Source organism: Mastigoproctus giganteus, chromosome 2 (genome assembly GCF_048544385.1).
Source record: "Mastigoproctus giganteus isolate SK-2022 chromosome 2, ASM4854438v1, whole genome shotgun sequence".
NCBI lineage: Eukaryota > Metazoa > Arthropoda > Arachnida > Uropygi > Thelyphonidae > Mastigoproctus > Mastigoproctus giganteus.
Window position 1 is genome coordinate 142,511,852 of NC_143576.1, and position 19,586 is coordinate 142,531,437.

The window sequence follows — 19,586 nt, forward strand, 5'->3', positions numbered from 1 at the left end:
GACACGATTGGTGCTTCAGGTTCATGAAACGGAATGGACTAAGCATGCGTACACACACCAGACTTGCCCAAAAGATACCTGAAAGCTATGAGCAGAAGGTCCTTGAATTTCATCGTTTTGTCATTCAATGTCGGAAGACACATCAGTTTGAGTTGGGACAGATTGCAAATATGGACGAAGTCCCCCTTCAATTTGATGTCCCAAGTAACAGAACTGTTGATAAGAAGGGGGTGAAAACTGTAACTGTGAAGACAAGTGGACATGAAAAGAGCCATTATACAGTTGTTCTAGCTTGTTGTGCCGACGGAACCAAGCTGCCTCCTATGCTGATTTTCAAATGCAAAACAATGCCAAAAGAAGACATTCCTCAAGGAGGTCCACGTTCATGACAAGGGTTGGATGGATCAGGATGGGATGAAAAGCTGGTTTGAGAAAGTTTGGAGCAGGAGACCAGGTGGGCTCTTACGCAAACTTGCCCTATTGGTGCTTGATCAGTTCAGGGCAGACATAACAAAAAACACAAAGAAGATTGCTGCAGAGCAAAAAACAAAACTTGCCATCATACCTGGAGGCTTGACATCCCAGCTCCAACCACTTGATGTCAGCATTAACAACCCGTGAAAGCTGCCATGAGAGACGAATGGAACCAATGGACGAAGTCTTCTGGGGACAATTTGACACCAGCAGGAAGGGTGAAGAAACCAACTATAGGAGAAGTTGGTACCTGGGTGAAAAGATCCTGGGATAATATCAAGATTGAGATCGTTGTCAAGTCATTTAAGAAGTGTGGCATTTCAAATGCCATAGATGAAACTGAGGACAAGGCACTATATGAAGACAGTGATTCGTCATCAGACACAGATGAGGACAAGCTAATGGATGGGAGTTTTGACAGTGATAAGGAGTTGTATGAATTTTATGATGAATAAAACTTGAGTTCAATAACTTTATGTAATACATTTTTTTTTTTTAATTTCGGGCCCCAAAATTAAGGTGCGTCTTATATATGGGGAAATACGGTATATTAAAATAGAAGAAGTTTTGATCTCGGCTAATGAATGATCATCTGCGAAATTTGCCTCAAATATCAAGTACAAGATTTGTTCCATATATTTCAAAAATTCTTTTAGGAAAAAAAAATGTCACTTTTCTCATTAATTTGTACACTGAAAGGGCAGAATTCATGGGATACCTGGTTCCTGGGCAATGTGAAGCTGTTACCCCTCTCGCTAGTGGATGAACCAACCGCTTGGCAGGTATATAGGTACACTGCATTCAAGTAGATGGTAATTCAATGTCAGTATGGATAAAAGTTGTGAGTTAACTTACTTTGAAAGAAGGATGATAGTGGGTGCCCGACGCACAGGTCATTCTATCGAAGATTTGGTACAGAAATTCACTATCCCTGTTCGACAGTATCAAGAGTGTTTTGGGAATACAGCATTTCCAGAATAACATCTCATCATGGACAGCACTACTGACAGAGAAAGGTGGTGGATGAACTTGGCTATCAATGTCTGACGCACATTGTTTCAGCCAATCGGACAACGACAGTGGCACAAATCACCGCCAACTTCAATGAGAAAGGTGCCAGGTGACTATCAGGTGATCATTAGCCACAAAAATGGTGATCAGGTGATCATTAGCCACAGTGGTTATGGGATCCACTGACCCATTAGACTCCCATTGCTAACATCACGACATAGGACTCAGTGGGACCAACTGATGATGTTATCAACAGCAAATTCTGAATGGGAAGCATTTGAGGAAGTAATTGTGGAAGCTACTAGGATTTTTATACCTATTAAGAAATACTGTTCAGAGTTTAGGCCTAAATGTATGACAGATGAACTAATGAGACTCGTGGCAGAGAAGAAAATGCATGCAATGTATATAAATTATCAGGCAACACAGAAGCCTATGATAGTCATAAGCTAGTCTGTAATCAAATCACAAAGGAAGTTAGGCAAGCAAAGGCAGAGTATGAGAAATCTTTGGCAAAGGATGCTAAGAAAAACAGCAAGTACTTCTTTAGTTATATAAAATCTAGATGGAAGGGGATGAATCAGATTGATCCACTTGATATCGATGGTTCGACTGTTGTTGATGATGCTGCTCAGATAGCTGATAATCTGAATGACAATTTTGCATTTACATTCACACAACAGGATTTATTAAGGGAGGGAAATGGCAGAAGTTTATCAAACTGTAACAGGAAGCTTAATGATTTTGTAAGAACTGAGAGCAAAGTGGAGGAGAAAAAAAACATTAGAAAGGCACCTGGAGTGGATGGGATCAATCCAGTTATATTAAAGGATGCAGCAAAGAAGTAAGCAAACCATTAGCCATAATTATGAGAGCATCCTTGGACACAGAGGAAGTCCCCATGGACTGAAGATGTGAAAATGTATCCCCAATTCAAAGGGGGGGATCAAAGGGTGACATGAGTAATTACAGACCAGTTAGTTTAACCTCTGTTCCAGGGAAAATAATGGAGTCAGTAGTTAAAGATGTATTGCAGGATTAGAGCTGCTGGAACGAGTACAGAGAAGGGCAACAAGATTAGTGAATGGAACAAAGGGTTGTTCTTACGAATAAAGGCTTAAGTTTTGAAAATTACAGTGTCTTGAATGGTTTGAGCATGCTCAATGCTGATGGGATTCTTCCTCTTGCTCAGAATAATCACCTGAGAGGGCATAAATTCAAATCGAGGAAAGACGGATGCAGGATAGATGTGCAGAAATTTGATTTTTAGCCAGCGGGTAGTTGGTTGGTGGAACAGACTTCCATCCCTTTTTGTGAAAGTTGATAGCCTAAATAAATTTAAGGCTCAGCTGGACAGGTATTTTGAACGAATGGAGGGGTAAAGTGGAAGTTTTTTTTTTTTTGTTTTTTTGGCTGATGCTGCATAAGCTTGCTTTCTTGCATCCTATGCCTCTACTAATGCTGATGCTAATTATCTAGACAAGACTGCAGTAATAATTCAGACATACTGGGTTTGTTTAGGGAAAGTTTTCTTTTACAAATTTGATTGGATACTATGATATGGTTACAAAGGAACTGGATGCAAAAAATAATTTTGATATCATATATTTGGATTTCAAGAAAGCTTTTGATACTGTTGCGCATGGAAGACTACTATAAAAATTGGAGCAGTATGGTATTAAGGGTAAGTTGCAACAATGGATAAAAGGGTGGTTGAGTGAGAAAAGACAGAGAGTGGTAATCAATGGATGCTGCTCTTTGTGGACTAATGTTATTAGTGGAGTTCCCCGGGGTTCGGTGTTGGGCCTGCTGTTGTTTTGTTTATTTATCAATGATATTGATGAAGGTATATCAGGTTTAATACCGAAGTTTGCAGATGATACAAAGGTTGGTAGGGTTGTTAATAACAGTAACAACCATGCCAACAGGATCTAGAAAATTTGAGCAGATGGGCTGAGAAATGGCAACTGAAGTTTAACATTGGCAAATGCAAAGTACTGCATATGGGTAGAAGTAACCTCAGAGAAATGTACCAACAGTGTGATTCTACACTTAAGGTGGTAGAAAATGAAAAAAAAACTGGGAGTAATTGTGCAGTCAGATATGAAATTTTCTGAGTAGTGACGACAGACTGCCGAAGCAGGTCATTAGGTATTGGCAACGACATAGAAGAATTTTTCTAGTAGGGAAAAGGAGGTAATTATCTCTTGGTAAAAGTCAATGGTAAGGCCATGCCTTCGGTACTGTGTACAGGTCTGGAGGCCTCATTTTAGGAAGGATGTAGATTTGCTTGAGCGAGTACAGAGAAGGGCAACAAGATTGGTGAAGGGAACGAAAGGGTGGTCTTACCAAGAAAGGCTTAGGTTCTGCAAATTGCAGGGTCTGGAGACTAGGCATTCGCGACATGATCCGACTGAGGGTTGAGCAGGCTCAATTCTGATGGGATTCTTCTTTTTCTTGCTCAGATTACAAACAGGAGGGGGAAAAAAATTCAAATTGAGGAAAGACAGTTATAGAATAGATGTGCAGGTATTTGCCTTTAACCAGTGGGTAGTTGATTGCCGGAACAAACTTCCATCTGTTGTTGTGGAAGTTGATAGCTTAAATAAATTCAAGAAGGTACTGGACAAAAATTTAGAGGGAATGGATGGATGAAACGGTTTTGGTTTTTTTTTGGGGGGGGGGGGCTGATGCTACATAAGCTTGCTTTCTTGCATCACATGCTTCAATTACTACTACTACTATGCCTCAACTGGGCAAAAGATCACCGGCACTGGATCATTGGAGACGGGTTTCCTGGTCCAGTGAGTCCTGTTTCCAGTTATTTCGAGAGGACGGAAGGGTGCATATCTTGTGGAAACCGCACAAAGCTATGCACCCGTGATGTCAACAAGGAACTGTTCCGGCAGGTGGATGGTCGGTAATGGTCTAGAGCGTGTTCAACTGGCATACATTAGGACTTCTGGTACATCTAGATGCATCTCTGAATGATCCAGGTTACGTTTCCATCCTTGCAGATCATCTGCATCCCTTTATGATCGTTGTGCACCCACAGGGTAATGATCTTTTCCAGCAGGATAGTGCTCCTCCCTACAGAGCCATGGTGACTAGAACATGGTTCAAAGAGCATTCCACAGATTTTACTACCATGGAATGGCCTCCCTGTTCACTGGACATGAACCCTGTGGAGCATCTTTGGGATGTTGTGGAAAGGTCAGTTTGAACTTTGGATCCTCCACCCAAGAATGCAACGGAATTATGCACAGCATGCAGCACACATTGATGGAAATAACTATGGAATGCTTTGAACTAGTGGACTCAATGCCTCGCCATGTTATTGCCCTTATCCGGGCAAAAGGTGGACCTACCCGTTAGCTAGGTATCCCATGATTTCTGTCCACTCAGTGTATAAGTACATAAATTACAAAAATTGTCATTTTTCTCATTAATATATATATGTACATAAATTTTAAAATTGCATCTATAGTAATTACATAAATAAATACAAATATCACCTAATGTTTATTAGAAGAATTATTAATTTAATGTTAATGTCAAGAATGAAAACTTCAATAAGATATTTTTTTCTAATACAGACCCCGATGAAAACTAATTGGCAACCCCTGGTCTAGACAAATGCAAGGCTTACAGACTGCATCAGAGGAAATTAGTTGGCCGAAACTGTCAGCTGCAGACTGATAAAGAGATTGAAGCCATGACAGGGGGAGAGACTACAAATACCTGGGAATGATGAAGGCTGAGCAGTTAGAGCACAAAGAAATCAAAAGGCCTGCCTGACCGAAAAATACCATCAGAGACTTAGAAGCCTGCTCAAAGCAAAGCTGAATGGGGGGAACACAGTTAAAGTCATGAAGTGTGCAGTCCCAGTGCTAACATACTCCTTCAGGATCATAGATTTGACTAACATCAAGCTTCAGGATATCATGAGAAAGACAAGGGCAGTGATGACCAAGAGCCACTAATACCACCTGACTTCAGCCAGGGAGACACTGACCATAGCTCAGAAAGAAAGAGGAAGTTGGTTAATAGATCTCGAGCAACAGAACAAAGCAACAGCAAACCTGAAGGATTACTTCCAGAAAAACAGAGCAGCACTCTACCAGGCAATAAGGAAAATAGCCAAGTGGTATACCCCACTCAACCTAAGTGAGGAGTCCCCTCCCACCCAGATGGCACAAACAAAGCTTGAAAGATGGGCAAAAAAGACACTCCATGACAGACACTACAATGAGCTCCATCAAGATCACATAGATAAAATGGCTTCCAATACATGGCTCACAAGCGGGACTCTCTTCGTTGAAATTGAAAGATTCACGCTTGATATCCAAGAACAGGAAATCAATGCCAGAAACTATAGAAAATACAACACTAAGGAGCCGGGAGTGTCAGATGACACATGTAAATGATCCAACACATCATCACCGCAGGATGCAAGGTGATCGCCGAGACTGAGTAGACATGACCAGGTAGCCAGGATAATACATTAGAAGCTAACAAGGAAATACCAGTTGATCAAAGATAGTGTACAAGTACGAACCCAAGCAGTACTAGAGACCACACCCCAAGGGCAGTACTGGGACTGTGCCATAATAATGGCCAAGACAATCCCACACAACAGACCAGACATAACCATTGTCAACAAGAAGGAAAAGGCTACCTATCTGATTGACATAGTGGTGCCCAAGACTGGCAACCTCCAGAAAACCCCATGAGGAAAAGATCAGGAAGTACATAAACCTAAGACAGGAAATTAAAGAGATGTGGCATATGCAACAAGTAACAACTATCCCAATTGTCGTTTCAACCACTGGTATGGTACCAAAGACAACCCCACATAACAGCCTAGCAGCAATAGGTGTCTCAGAGAATACCTACAAGGAACTCCAGAAAATCGCAATCCTGAACACCTGTAGTTTAGTAAAAGAGTTCTTTTTTTTTTTTTTTTGGTAGTTGTTGGCGCATCGGCTTCTGTGGCCATAGTGCACCTCCCAAGGTTTTTGCAGTACTAAAAGAGTTCTTTGACAAATAGTAACACCAGACATAACAACCACTTGTGTACTTTGGTAACAGTACCTGTCACAGGGTGGAATCCTCAGTCAGGGAAGAATAATATAAGAACAATAATAATAATAATAATACAGTGGTGCCTCGCAATTCAACTGTAATCCGTCGCCGAATTAGAGTCGAATTGCAAATTTGTCGAATTACAGGTCAATATTTTCCATATAAGTTTATGGCAAATTGATTAATTTGTTGTCAGAGAGAAATACACAATATTATTGACTTTACTATATTCTACCATATAACAAACGAAATTACAAAATACATAATGAGTACATACATTTCATTGAGCCCTAGATGTTGGAAGGATGTTTTATTTATCTTGTTCTACTCCTTCTCTTCTCCTCTTGGCTTGAATGGGGATGAGGAATTGTTCAAGGGTGGACTGTCTCTCCCTCTTTTTCAAGATAGCCTTGAAGTGATGCATAGCAGTGTTGTTAAACCAGTCTGTCATTCTAGTTACAACAGCAGTGTTGGGGTGCCATTTTAAACAAGCAGACTGCACCTTCTCCCAATGGAATAAAATTTCTTTAATGGCAGCTGTTGGCATCGGCCCTTTTTCCCTGTCTTCTTCTTCACGTGAAATTTCCTTTTCTCTCTCTTTTGCTTCCTGTTCACTGAGTGTTTTGAGTTCTTCCATGGTTGGTTCGTCATCGTGATCCTCCACAAGCTCTTCCACATCAGCCTCATCAACTTCTCCTATGTCGAGGTGCTCCGCCGTCGAAATGATTTCTCGCATGGCCGCAGCTGCTTCTGATTCTTCAGCGGCTTGGACTGCACTGTTGTCATCCCTAAAAAAGGAAGGAATGAGTTTCTTCCATGATGCACGAAGGGTCCTCTGTGTCACTCCCTCCCAGGCAGTTTTAATAAAGGAAATGGCGTGAAGAATATTGAACTCAGTCTTCCAGAACTCCTTCAGTGTCTTATCGGAAGAATGAGTCACGTCGAAAATCTGTGAAAACAAAGCATTGGTGCAAAGTTTTTTAAAACAGGCAATTACTTCTTGATCCATGGGTTGGATCAGTGATGTGGTGTTTGGAGGCAAAAACTGGACTTTGATGAAATCAAAGTCAATTTCAAGAATGTTCGCCAAGTTTTGGGGTGGGCACTAGCATTGTCAAGAATCAGCAGTACTTTCAAAGGTAAATTGTTGTCAATGAGGAATTTTTTTATGGTCGGGGCAAACCCCTCAAAAATCCAATCTATGAAGACTTTCTGGTCTACCCAGGCTTTTGCATTGGATCTCCACATCACTGGCAGTTTGGACTTGATGATTTTCTTCCCAAAGCACCAATGATTTTTAGAGTGGTAAACGAGAAGTGGCTTTACTTTAAAGTCTCCGCTTGCATTTCCTGTCCATAACAAGGTAAGCCTATCTTTCATAGGCTTATGTCCTGGGAGCGTTATTTCTTCTTGTGTGATGTATGTTCGATTTGGTAAGTGCTTCCAAAATAACCCAGTTTCATCCTCGCTAAAAATTTGCTGCAGCAAGTAGCCTTCCTTCATGATTAAATCTTCAAATTTTTTCACAAACTCTTCTGCAGCCTTTTTATCTGCACTAGCTGCTTCTCCATGTCTGAGAACACTATGGATACCTGTTCTACCTTTGAATCTGTGAAACCACCCACGACTTGCCTTGAATTCATCAGTTTGATCTGAGATACGTCCTGGAATTTTCTTCTGCAATTCTTCAAAAATTAACCTAGCCTTTTCACAGATCATTGCCTGAGTTACTGGATCTCTTTCATCTGGCTTTCTCTAATCCAGGTAAGAAGCAGCTTTTCCATTTCTTCATTGATTAAAGATCTGTTTCTGTCAGAAATTTTCATTGCTCCAGCGAACACCCTAGCTCCTATAATCTTGTCTCTTTGTTGCCAAAATGTTGCCACGGTTGACCTAGGGACGCCATACTCTTGAGCTATATCTGTAATTGTTCTACCTTTCTGCACTTTATCTATAATTTCTTTCTTCTTTTCTATGCTCAATCAAGTGTGTTTCTTTCCTGAATTATTCCGCCGTTCACTTCTCTTTGGACCCATTATCAAATTTCACTCAAAAAATAAATAACTGCCAAAGCACAAAATTTTTTACTTTATGAGAAATGCAGAATTATAAATTAGCACAAACAACTCAAGCAAACATGAACTCAGAGTATGATTATTAACGAGATAATGTTGTCTCATAACTGAGGAAGAACTGACGGCATACCTGTAGCTATCTTTGAGGGCAGCTAACGTAGCTGAACGATTGTAGGATCTATTCCCGCTTTATCTATCATTGGTTAAATGTTACTCCTGCTCTTTAATACCATTGGTTAAAATGTATGAAGAAACCGTCACTATTTAGTGCTATTTAGTAACATTAAACGCAGCTACATAGTCTAGCAAAGAATTCTATCGTGCAATATCATGTAGCGTTTGCGCTGGCCCGCGAAATCCGACTGTCGAATTGCAAGGCACCACTGTAATAATAATTAAGGTTGGCAGTCCAGTGCCTTAACCTCTAAGTCATGTGCCCCTTTTTATTATTATTGTTTATTTTTAATAATTTTTATATATTTATTTTATTTTTTGCTAACCCTTCAAGGCAGAATTGCTTGTGCCCCTGGTAAGCTACCAGGGGATACAGGATTTTCTGGCACTCATAAGTTTAGCTTCTCAACCTCCTATGAGTGCAGAATCTCTTTCACAATATCTTATAGGTAGTGCAATATGTGTATTATTGTGGCATGGATGGGTACTGGGAAGCAACCTTCCAGATGATTTCCATTTCCCAGTAGTAAAGTGGCCAGAAACAATTTAGCAACACACACACACACACACACACACACACACACACAGCACTACACTGACTTCTAGACACTGATCAGAGTTCTGTACCATCACAGTGTACCACAGTGAAGCTGAACTAACATTTAAAGATCGCCCTACATGACACACCTCATGTCCATAATGTGTACAATGAATGCATGCGTTAATGTTTGATGCGCTCATGATTTAAGCATAATAATATAAAAATAAATTTTTGCAATTTTCAGTGATTTTTTTTCATTGTTCTTGCTTGTAAATTGTTTATTTATAATGGAAATATTCAGTGGTTACTCTTTTATTTTCTTAGGCATTCTGCATTTCCTAATAAAAAAAATCAAAAAACTGCTGCACTATCTCCTAGATTTGATAAAGCCAGGCAAACTGTTAAGAAATGCACAATCAATTCTTGGACATTATTTATTATTTATATGTATACTGCATTTATATATACAGTAAAATTTTGTTTACTTTATACATAAATATATAAATTTTAGTTCGTTAAAGTGAAAGTTTATAATGAAAGTTATTAAATTTTGCACAAAAATGCTGATTATTTACTGTAAGGGTTAACAACACAATGTGATAAAAGAGTTGTCCCCACAGATGAGGTAATTCAGAGGATGCATTTTTCATGAAAAAATGGTCAGAATATGGAAGGGTCAGAATATTTAACCATCCAGTGATTATAATTAAAAAACTTAGCTGAAGTGGTATACAGCACACACGTGCTAGTGTTTCCAAATTCCTGAAAGATATTAATCTTTGGGATTCGGGAACGAGAAATCGAAATTCCCAAAATCATAAGTTATTTTGTATTTTTCATACCATTTTATTTACATGATTTTAAATAATAATGAGTTACCATAAGGATAAACAGGGAATCATTTTTCTGTAATAGGTTTATACTAAAAGTTTCAGAGGTTTTTGTAAAAAAAAAACAAAAAAAAAAACAATATAATAAATGCATGGTTTATTATTATTATGAACCAATATATTGTAACAAGATTATATATTTCAATAACACATAAAAGTGATCTCTACTTGATATAGACATTTCATAATAGAAAACATTAAAAGAAGGAAATATTAACACAAAATAAATGCCAAATAAAAATTATTTAAAAATTGAAAGATAATACCACAAATATTGAATAATTAAAAGTTATCATTCTTAAAATTAAATTTTTAAACGCACAAAGCATTGATTACCCTATCCAATAGTCTTGATCTTTGTTTAGTGATAAATATTCCAGATGTAGAAAAATTTCTTTCATTTTGCATTGACGTTGATCAAATTGTTAAGAGTGCATCCAAAAGCATCTTCAAGTTGGGCGTTAGGGTACACATTGCTTCATATAAGCTCATTTCGTTTTTTAACGATGAAACCATTTTGTCTGCTTGCCCTGATTTTGGTTTTGTCGTTGAAATCGATATTGCTTTTGCTAATTCAGATTTTAGATCAATTTCTGATTTCGTGTTGGAGTATTCCACAACAGCATTTACATCTTCTCTTTGCAGTCTTTCCATTAATGATTTTGCCAATTGAGCTATTTCATTCTTGTTTGCCAAAGCAAAAAAGTCATCCTTTTCCACCTCATATAAACAACTAACATTGCTTAAATATTTAATGAGGGATACTAGATCTTTATTCCTGCATTTAAGCAATTCATTTCTAATTTCTTTTAAAAGCATACTGCTCAAAGCAGAATTCTGTTTTTCCAAATCACTAAAATGAAACTTAAAAATTCCTTCACTTGTTAGAAGATTTGCATCATGATTACTTAATGCTTCAACTGCTAATCGAACAGGTTTTAAGCAATTTAACATATCTCTTGCAATTTCATAATATTCCTCTTTCCATAAGTGACTGAGCTTCAGCTGTTGTAAAACAATTTTTATCAGATTTAGGATCTTTAAAAATCTTTCAATCATTCTTTCTAATGTGTTTCAGTGCGTTTTACAGTCCAAAATGACTTACAGTTCCAATTTTTCACTCTTGATTATTTCCTGCTGCAAAAGAGAATTTCTCGCTGGAGAATATTTAAACAGTTTTACAATTTTTCTTATACTAAAAATTGCTGGAGAGACATCATCTTGCAGATCATACTGATTGGCTCTGGCTACATTATCTGAATCAGAGTCATTGCTTTCATCTTTCTTGTATTCAGAATCTGCAACATATTCACTTCCACTTGCTTTTGTTGCTTCATTTTTTTGACATAAAACACTTCCATTACAGCAAGATGAAGTGCATGATTGTAACATAACTGCTGAATAGTCGGTGATAATTTTCCGAATTTTTCCAAAACTGCTGCACCATCACTAGTTGTTGCAACCACATCTGCTTCAAGTTTTAATTCAAAAGTTTCTAATCTTTCCTGAAGTAAAGATAACACTTTTTCTGCAGGACAGTTCCCATGAACTCTTATTAAACCAAGATTCAGTGAAGTCTCATTGTAGTGTACATGAACATTCATATATCTTCGATTCCTATGACTGGTCCACTCATCTATGCAAATGCTCATTTTCTTATTTTCACATTTGAAAGCACCAAATTTCTCGATGTACAGTTGTTCTATTTTACTGTAATAGTTATGTATTAATGACATAACTGATGATGGACTTTTTGGCAACTGCAGTCCTTTGTTTAAGAAACTTGCCCTAATAAATTCACTCTTTGAGATTATGTTGATAGATAATCTATCTGCTGCTACAAGTTTGCTTACTGTTTTTTCTAAATCTTGTGACTCATTGTAAGAATGTATTGTAAAATTGTGCATTGTTTCTTAGAAGTAGTAGGCATTGGCTCACCAGGATTATTTTCAGAGTTTTTTGTCCTTTTCATGCCATGAATATGTTCACGATGCCTATGAAGCCCACTAGTCGATGATGCTTTACATTGCAATGATTTAAAACATATCTGGCAATGAGCTGACTGATTTCCTTTATCTTTCTTAAAATACTTCCAACATGCTTCATATTCTTTACTCATTATTATGGATATCTAAAAAAAAAAATATTTGATAATAAGACATATTAAGTTTAGTAGTATTTACAAAGAACTGTAGCCTATAGCGAATATTCAAATGTTGGAAAACGTCAGTGAACATTATTGGGAAGTATTCGAATAATGTAACATTCAGATCTCCTAACAAGGTTAACAGCACTACCCAGAATCACATGTTGAAATTGCCAATTTAAGGACTTATTTTGTTTCCAAAACTTGTTATTTCTTGGACCACCACACATAGGATTTGTATAAAGTATACTTTGCATATAAACTTATATTAATTTTATTTGCAAGGATGACTCACAGTTAGCAGCAGACAGGGCTATGATCACACTTTTATAACAAGGCAACGGTTACAAGGAGGACTGACTGATTAGATCGCAACCGATTCTCTCCTACATGTTCCTATTCGATTCCTGGAAATGGAAGACTAAGTTAACCTTCCACTTTCTGCTTTGAAAAGCAAGAGCATTTCCTGCTCTTGCTTTCAACTTGATGTCGGTGGATTCCTTTAAACCAGTAACATCTCTATGTTGATTGTTAAGCTTTAATTCTCACAGGAAAATGGGAATTCTTTTTCCCGTTTTCCTGACTGATTTTTCTCGGGATTCAGAAAAACATAAATTTCCCGAGAAATGCTGGGAAGGAATTCCCGCATGGAAACGCTACTGTGTGCTTTTCAGAGATCATCAAGAAATACTTCAATCTAATGGCAAGAAGAGAACTACTTTTTTCATAAATTTATTTTTGATTGCCATTAAGGTTAAGCATGCAAATAAAGTAACATTTTATGTATATGAAACAGTCATGGAAAGAGAAGAACGTTCTTCTGATTGCTTGTGATTGTTAGAAGGCTGTTAGAAGTCTCACTTTATCCAAACACTAGACATCTGAAAATTGCACTGGGGCTCTGTTGTTTGTTTGTTATTTGGTTTTTAGGAGCATTAGCAACTAAGGCCATATTGCTCCGGGATATGCGGTGGTCATTCCCTGACCTTTCCGCATCCTCCATATTTGGTGGTGATGGGCTCGAACCCTGGTCTAATCAAGAAGTGTGTGCTATGCACTGCTGCTCCTTCCCACGTGGCTATGGAGGCGCCACTGGGGATCTGGCTTTCAGCATGTGAAAATATTCTAATTTATACTTCATTATGATGAGTGTCTCCATTATTTGTAATTTATATTTCCTATTAAGTTTAATTAAAATTTTCCATGATATCTTTTGGGTAGCTTTTCTTGGTACCTGTAGGTTCAGTCAGCTGCAAGTTTGTGACATGTGCTGATTTATTTCATGGGTAAAAATTAATCGTGAAATGTAAAAAAAAAAAAGTGATGGTAGACAACAAAAGTTTTTAAATATTTCTAATAATATTTAAAAACTCTAATAATAATATTTAAAAACTCTAATTTGTTTAAAGAACTTACCTTGGTTTTTTACGAAACAATCTATACATGACCTCTCCTTGTGGAAGATTTTTGTACTCTCTTTGAACTTGATTGTCAAATGCTTTATCTTGTGTTTGAATCTCTTCGTATGAATTTCTATAAGATTCCTCTGTTTTGAGTGCATGCATTAAATCTGTTTTCATTAATTCCTGCATCCGAATAATGAAAAAAATGTGATCAAGAGTTGGATAATAAAACTGTGATAATGTATTATGAGTTCTTATTTCTTTTTCACCAAAAAAAAAAAAAGATATTCAGATTCTAATAAATGTAATTTAAAAATATACTGTATATTTGCATTCTAAATCAAATTGCAATAAATCATCATTTATATAAAATTTTTCAGAAAATCATATCCTCTCAGCATGAAAAGTAGTCCGCTGTAACTTAAAAGTCTGCCATCTCCCAAAGTGTATATATTGCAAGAAATGAATTCACTTCTATATGCTATACATAAAGATAAATATATATTTATTATACATACTAATCATATATAAATATATATATATATCCCTGGAATTTGGAAAATATTAACCATACCTGCTATTTACATATCAGGAATAAGTATAAAAGCACTTCATTCATGCTAAAAGTAAGCAGGTCAACAGTATATGAGTAACAGCACTAAGCTTAGCTATCAATCAGTCTGTTTATATGTTAATGCCATTGCAGCAATGCTGCAACACTTCAGATCAATGGTTGCTAGTATAACCACCAAATGGAAATTTCAAGGTGCTGCTACAGCATGAAACATTTGGGCAGATGGTAGAAATTGATGGAATGGGTCCAGAGGGTGCTCAGAAAACTAATATGTAGATCCCATCAGTCCTCATCGAATACTGCCAAGTTCAGGGGAACCACAAGAACTGATATTAGTACAAGAGCAATAAGTAGGGAGTTCACAGCAATGGATTTTATGGAGCTGCAGCAGCATATAACGTAGGGACTTGATTTTCTTGGTGCACAATTTATCACAATTAGTCTCCCTGGAATGCTGGAAAGGTCTGTTATGGAGTGATGAATCACAGTGCACAATTTACTGACTTGATGAGCACATTTGGATCTGGTGAATGCCCAAATTTAATTTTACACACCCAATTATATAACATTTTATATTTTATATACAGGTAGCCCTCCATTTACGTCGGTTAGGTTCCTGGGGGGACAGGCGCAAATGGAATCAGCACAAATGGAACCCTTTATATAATGGAGTCAATTGGAAATCACAGGGTTAGGCACCAAAAATTTTACCTACCACTTTGCATCGATTGTTTTTTTTTTTATTAGCATTCTTCATGGTTGTAGTAATAGTTGATGGAGGCATATTCATAGCCCTACACAAACATTAGGGCGGCTTTCATCAGATTCTATCCTCCGAATATTGCACTAGGATTCAATTAACTACTTTTACCAGACATGGCATGTCTTTATTCTATTAAATTAAAAACTTTATAACATGATTGAAAAAAACTACACATGGCTATTATTATCAATTAATTTAATAATAGCACAATTAATAAAAAATGTTAGTGTAATAAATTTTAAACACGTGTAAATACCGTAAACAACAACCAACTGAATGCTGCACAGCATGGACCTTTATTACCCAATCCACGAGTGGTTACTTTGAGGGAGGTAATCTTTCTCATCTCTGATACGAATGTGCTTATTGCTGATTGGCTCAGATTGTCCTAAATCACATGAACAGTGCACGATACATAGCACAGTATGATGCCGATAAATTTTGTCTGATGATTTTAAACTTTCAATTTATAAAAAAATTGCAAAAAAAAAAAAAAAAATTCGAAAATAAATAAATAAAAATAGCGTTGTGGTTAGTTATCGGTGCTATTGCAAATCGGACCAGCGCAAAATTAGGGCTACCTGTACTTGATTGATCATGTGCTTCGAAATTGGCTTTTTTCGAAAAAAGCCAATTTCGAAGCACATAATACACATATTTTATATACCCAAATATTATCAACCAACCCAGTAACTAATAGATACATATGATATTAATTAATGCTGTATTGTGCAAAAGCAAGCCATATAATGATATTAATTATGCTGAGGTATGAAGTTAAAGGTATTAAATAAAATAAAAACATGAAATAAAATACTAAATAATTACTAATTATTGCCTGGTACATTTACAGGCATTCAATGGGGCCCAACACCTATCAATGCACAAGTAAACGTAATTGGCAACACTACTATCTGTTTCTATAAACCTCACACTATTTTTACATGTTTGTAAAATATAATGGATAGCATCTTTAAAGATGAGGGGGAATATACCAAGTATGTTATAAAATACAGTATGTTATAATATACAGTATATTATAATTCCAGTTATTTGGGCCACCGGTTAATCGGGGCAGCCGTTTATTTGGGGCAAACCTTAAAAAACAGAAACCAATCGAGAAAATAGCCAGGGTTTACTTTGCATAATTGGGACAGCGTGCCATTTAATTGGGGCAGGAGACCGCAGCACTGGAGATTACCCTACGATTGTCTCCGATGGTACCACATGGTTCAGTCAAAATTCTGGAGGTCCCAACCATAAAACAATAAAAACAATTAGCAGTCACCTGTTTATTGGGCTTTTCTGTTAGTGAAATCTATCATAAATGGACAGTAAACTCGATCTTACTGAATTTGTGATAATACCGACAGCTGGAATTCTGTGGGTTATTATGGTGAAATGTGTTTACACTTCCATGAAATCTTCAATCATATAAAAAAATTAATTTTCAGATCTTCTCTTCATTCGTATTTTTAAAGCTTTGTAACTCATTACTCGGTTCTCACTTGCACGTATTGTGTTACTTGCAATTTGTGTGTACCATGTTCTTTGTTATTGATTGCTTATCTTTTTACTGTTTTAAATTTTAACCCCCGCCTACAAATGTCAGTGAACAGAAATGTCAACTAGTTCGTATGTACATATTACAGTACGTATTAATTATTCCGATTATCACGTATATTCTTCCGATTTTCACGTATTTTTTAATTGGTAAGGTAATAAAGGGTAAATTTCTGCTTAATATATCTTTGCTTTTATAGCCTGTGGATAATATTCCTCCTATTTTCGATAATTAGAATCGCTGTTTAATAGAATTAAAATTCAATTCACAAACGTGATCACAATGGCCGGCGCTTACTGCACATCGTATAGTGAACAGTACTTTACTATGTTGAGTTCGTCGTAACGTGATTTGATTGTACAGTGAACCAATTGTAAAAAAAGGGGGGGGGTACATTGTATTTTTAACTATTTACGTGAAACTTCGGATAATTGGGGCAGTTGCTTAATCAGGCCAAAATGCACTAGTCGTGATGTGTCACAAATAACCGGAATGGACTGTATTATATTATAATAATATTAACGTTAGGGAGGTGTTAAATTTTTGCTGCAAACTGTATAAAGGGACCGTTGCTCCGAGAGACAGTAGCTGAATCAAGTGTTAAAGAAGTGATTTTTACACCAATGTTACTAGAAGACATCTTTATTTCATAACCACACCAAACCAAAAAGGCCAAGATTGGCTTTTGAAGTTACTGCTATGCAAATGGTAATGCACCCTTTTCAGTCAAGGTAGGCGTAATTTAAATTATACATAGAATGAATTTAAAGGATATTTAACAAAAGCATCTGTTGATAACATATCAAAAAAAAAGCCAATTTCGATGGATATCGATGTGAAAAAGTCAATTTTGAAGCACATAATCCACATAAATCCACACATTGACTCTTCATCATAAATTGCATTATGACTAACTATTGCCTTATGCAATGGGATAATTACCTCTTATCCTACCAGCAATATTCCTGTACATCACTGGCAGAACCCCATGAGCTGTAATAGTAGCTAGTTCACACTGCAGAAAGAATATCAAGTCAGACTGTACAATTACAATTGAGTTTGATACCACCCAATTGGTATGCTGTTCTGGGATTACTGCTACCCAAATGCAGCACCTTGCATTATTATTGTTAAACCTCAATTGCCATTTTACAGCCCATCTACTTAATTTATTTAGAACCCCTTATAGTATTATACCCCGATAATGATCATTAACAAATTGCCCACCTTTGTATACCCAAATGGTAAACAGAGGCATAACATGACTATAAATTGAAATTAAATCGAAATCATGACTCAGACCAGAGCAGCAAAGCAAAAGGCTCAAATTAATGGGAGTGCTGTGGCTCAGGGAAGAACTGAGGGGGGGGCAGTTCCCTCTGAATCACAGCCTATTAAAATGCACCACTTGCTTGATGTTTGTGGAGCAGTCGGGACCGGGACATGATACTGCCATGGGGATATCTTTGTGTGTGCGCGATGCAAGGAGTGTAAGGAAATCAGGCGACAACTCAGCGTTGTTATGGGCCTATATGAGAGCTTGAAGGACAGGGTGGATGCCCTCGAAGGATTAAAAGTGAAGGCCCATCAAGCTCTCAGCTGCCGACACCAATGCCACTTGGTCATCACGCAACACAGCAACAGCCCCCAAGGCAGAAAGCACTGGTCCCAAAGGAACTAGTAGTTGTTGGTGACTCTATCGTCAGGGAAACGGGAAACATGCTTTGTAAAAAGGATAGGTGGAACAGGACCAGGGTATGTCTGCCAGGAGCAAAGGTTGATGACGTTGTAGAGCAGATATCATTTTTTAAGGGCACAATAGGTGATATAGTTGTACACGTTGGCACTAATGATATTAAGAGTAGGAGACCAGCGGAATTACTTAACAAGTACAGGTCACTGTTGAAAAAAAGCCATGAATTAGGGTTGAATTTGAAAGTGTCTGCAATTCTGCCCAGACACGATAGGAGTGAGTATATGATGAGAGCCCTATCATTCAATTCGGCCCTGGAAAGATTGTGCAAGGCTCACGGGGTAGAATTTTTTTCAGCCTGGTCTGTACTTGTTAACAGGAGAGACTGCTTCTACAGGGATGGGATACACTTAAATAGAAAGGGTGCAAGAATGTTTGCTGATGCTATTGAGGCAGTGTTAGGTGGGTCGGAAAACTACTAGATTGGGGGAATACAAGGACTAATAGATTAACAGTAGCCACTGGCAGAGGTGAAAGTGATTCTTGCACTGCTTCTATTGGAATGAGCCGCAGCCTGAAAAATAAGATGCAGGATATTTCAGACACTGTTGGGAATCATTGGGGTACAAGTAAACACATGGGTTGTGTTAGGGTAGCTAAGAAAAAGAACAGGTGCATGTATACTTGCGTGTACACCAATGCTAGGAGTTTAGTAAATAAATTTGATGAATTTGAGGTATTGCTCAAAACATCAAAGGCAGATATTGTGGGGATTTCAGAGACGTGGTGTCACACAGATATAAGGAATGCAGAACTGGAATTTGGGGAGTACAATGTCTAGAGAAGGGATAGACAGGATAGGAAGGGAGGAGGGGTTATGCTATTAGTTAAGAAATACATAAAATCCAAGGAAGTGAAGCCAGTCGACATTGCTGGACAGTGCAGTGTCGAGTCAGTTTGGTGTGACATAAGCATTGGGAGATCAAAATTGAGAGTAGGAGTGTGCTATAGGCCTAATGACTCTGATGAGTATAATAAGAAATTGTACAGGGAAATAGAGTGGGCCAGTAAATCAGAGAGTCTTATAATGGGGGATTTTAATTTCCCAAATATTGACTGGAATTTGGGGGCTGGTCACCCACACACTAGGAAGGCTTTTGTGGATTTATTGGATGATTGTTTTCTTCATCAGC

At 37.4% G+C, this 19,586-nt stretch overlaps 1 protein-coding gene across 1 annotated transcript in view; it reads right to left on the reverse strand.

The window, feature by feature from the left end:
• The window catches only part of LOC150089625 (cilia- and flagella-associated protein 43), a 302,046-nt gene that overhangs the window by 144,437 nt on the left and 138,023 nt on the right, over positions 1–19,586 (reverse strand). The window contains exon 9 of the mRNA XM_090390054.1: positions 13,813–13,982. Within this exon, the coding sequence (XP_090246180.1) occupies positions 13,813–13,982 (170 nt within the window). The remainder of the gene's footprint in view (positions 1–13,812; positions 13,983–19,586) is intronic.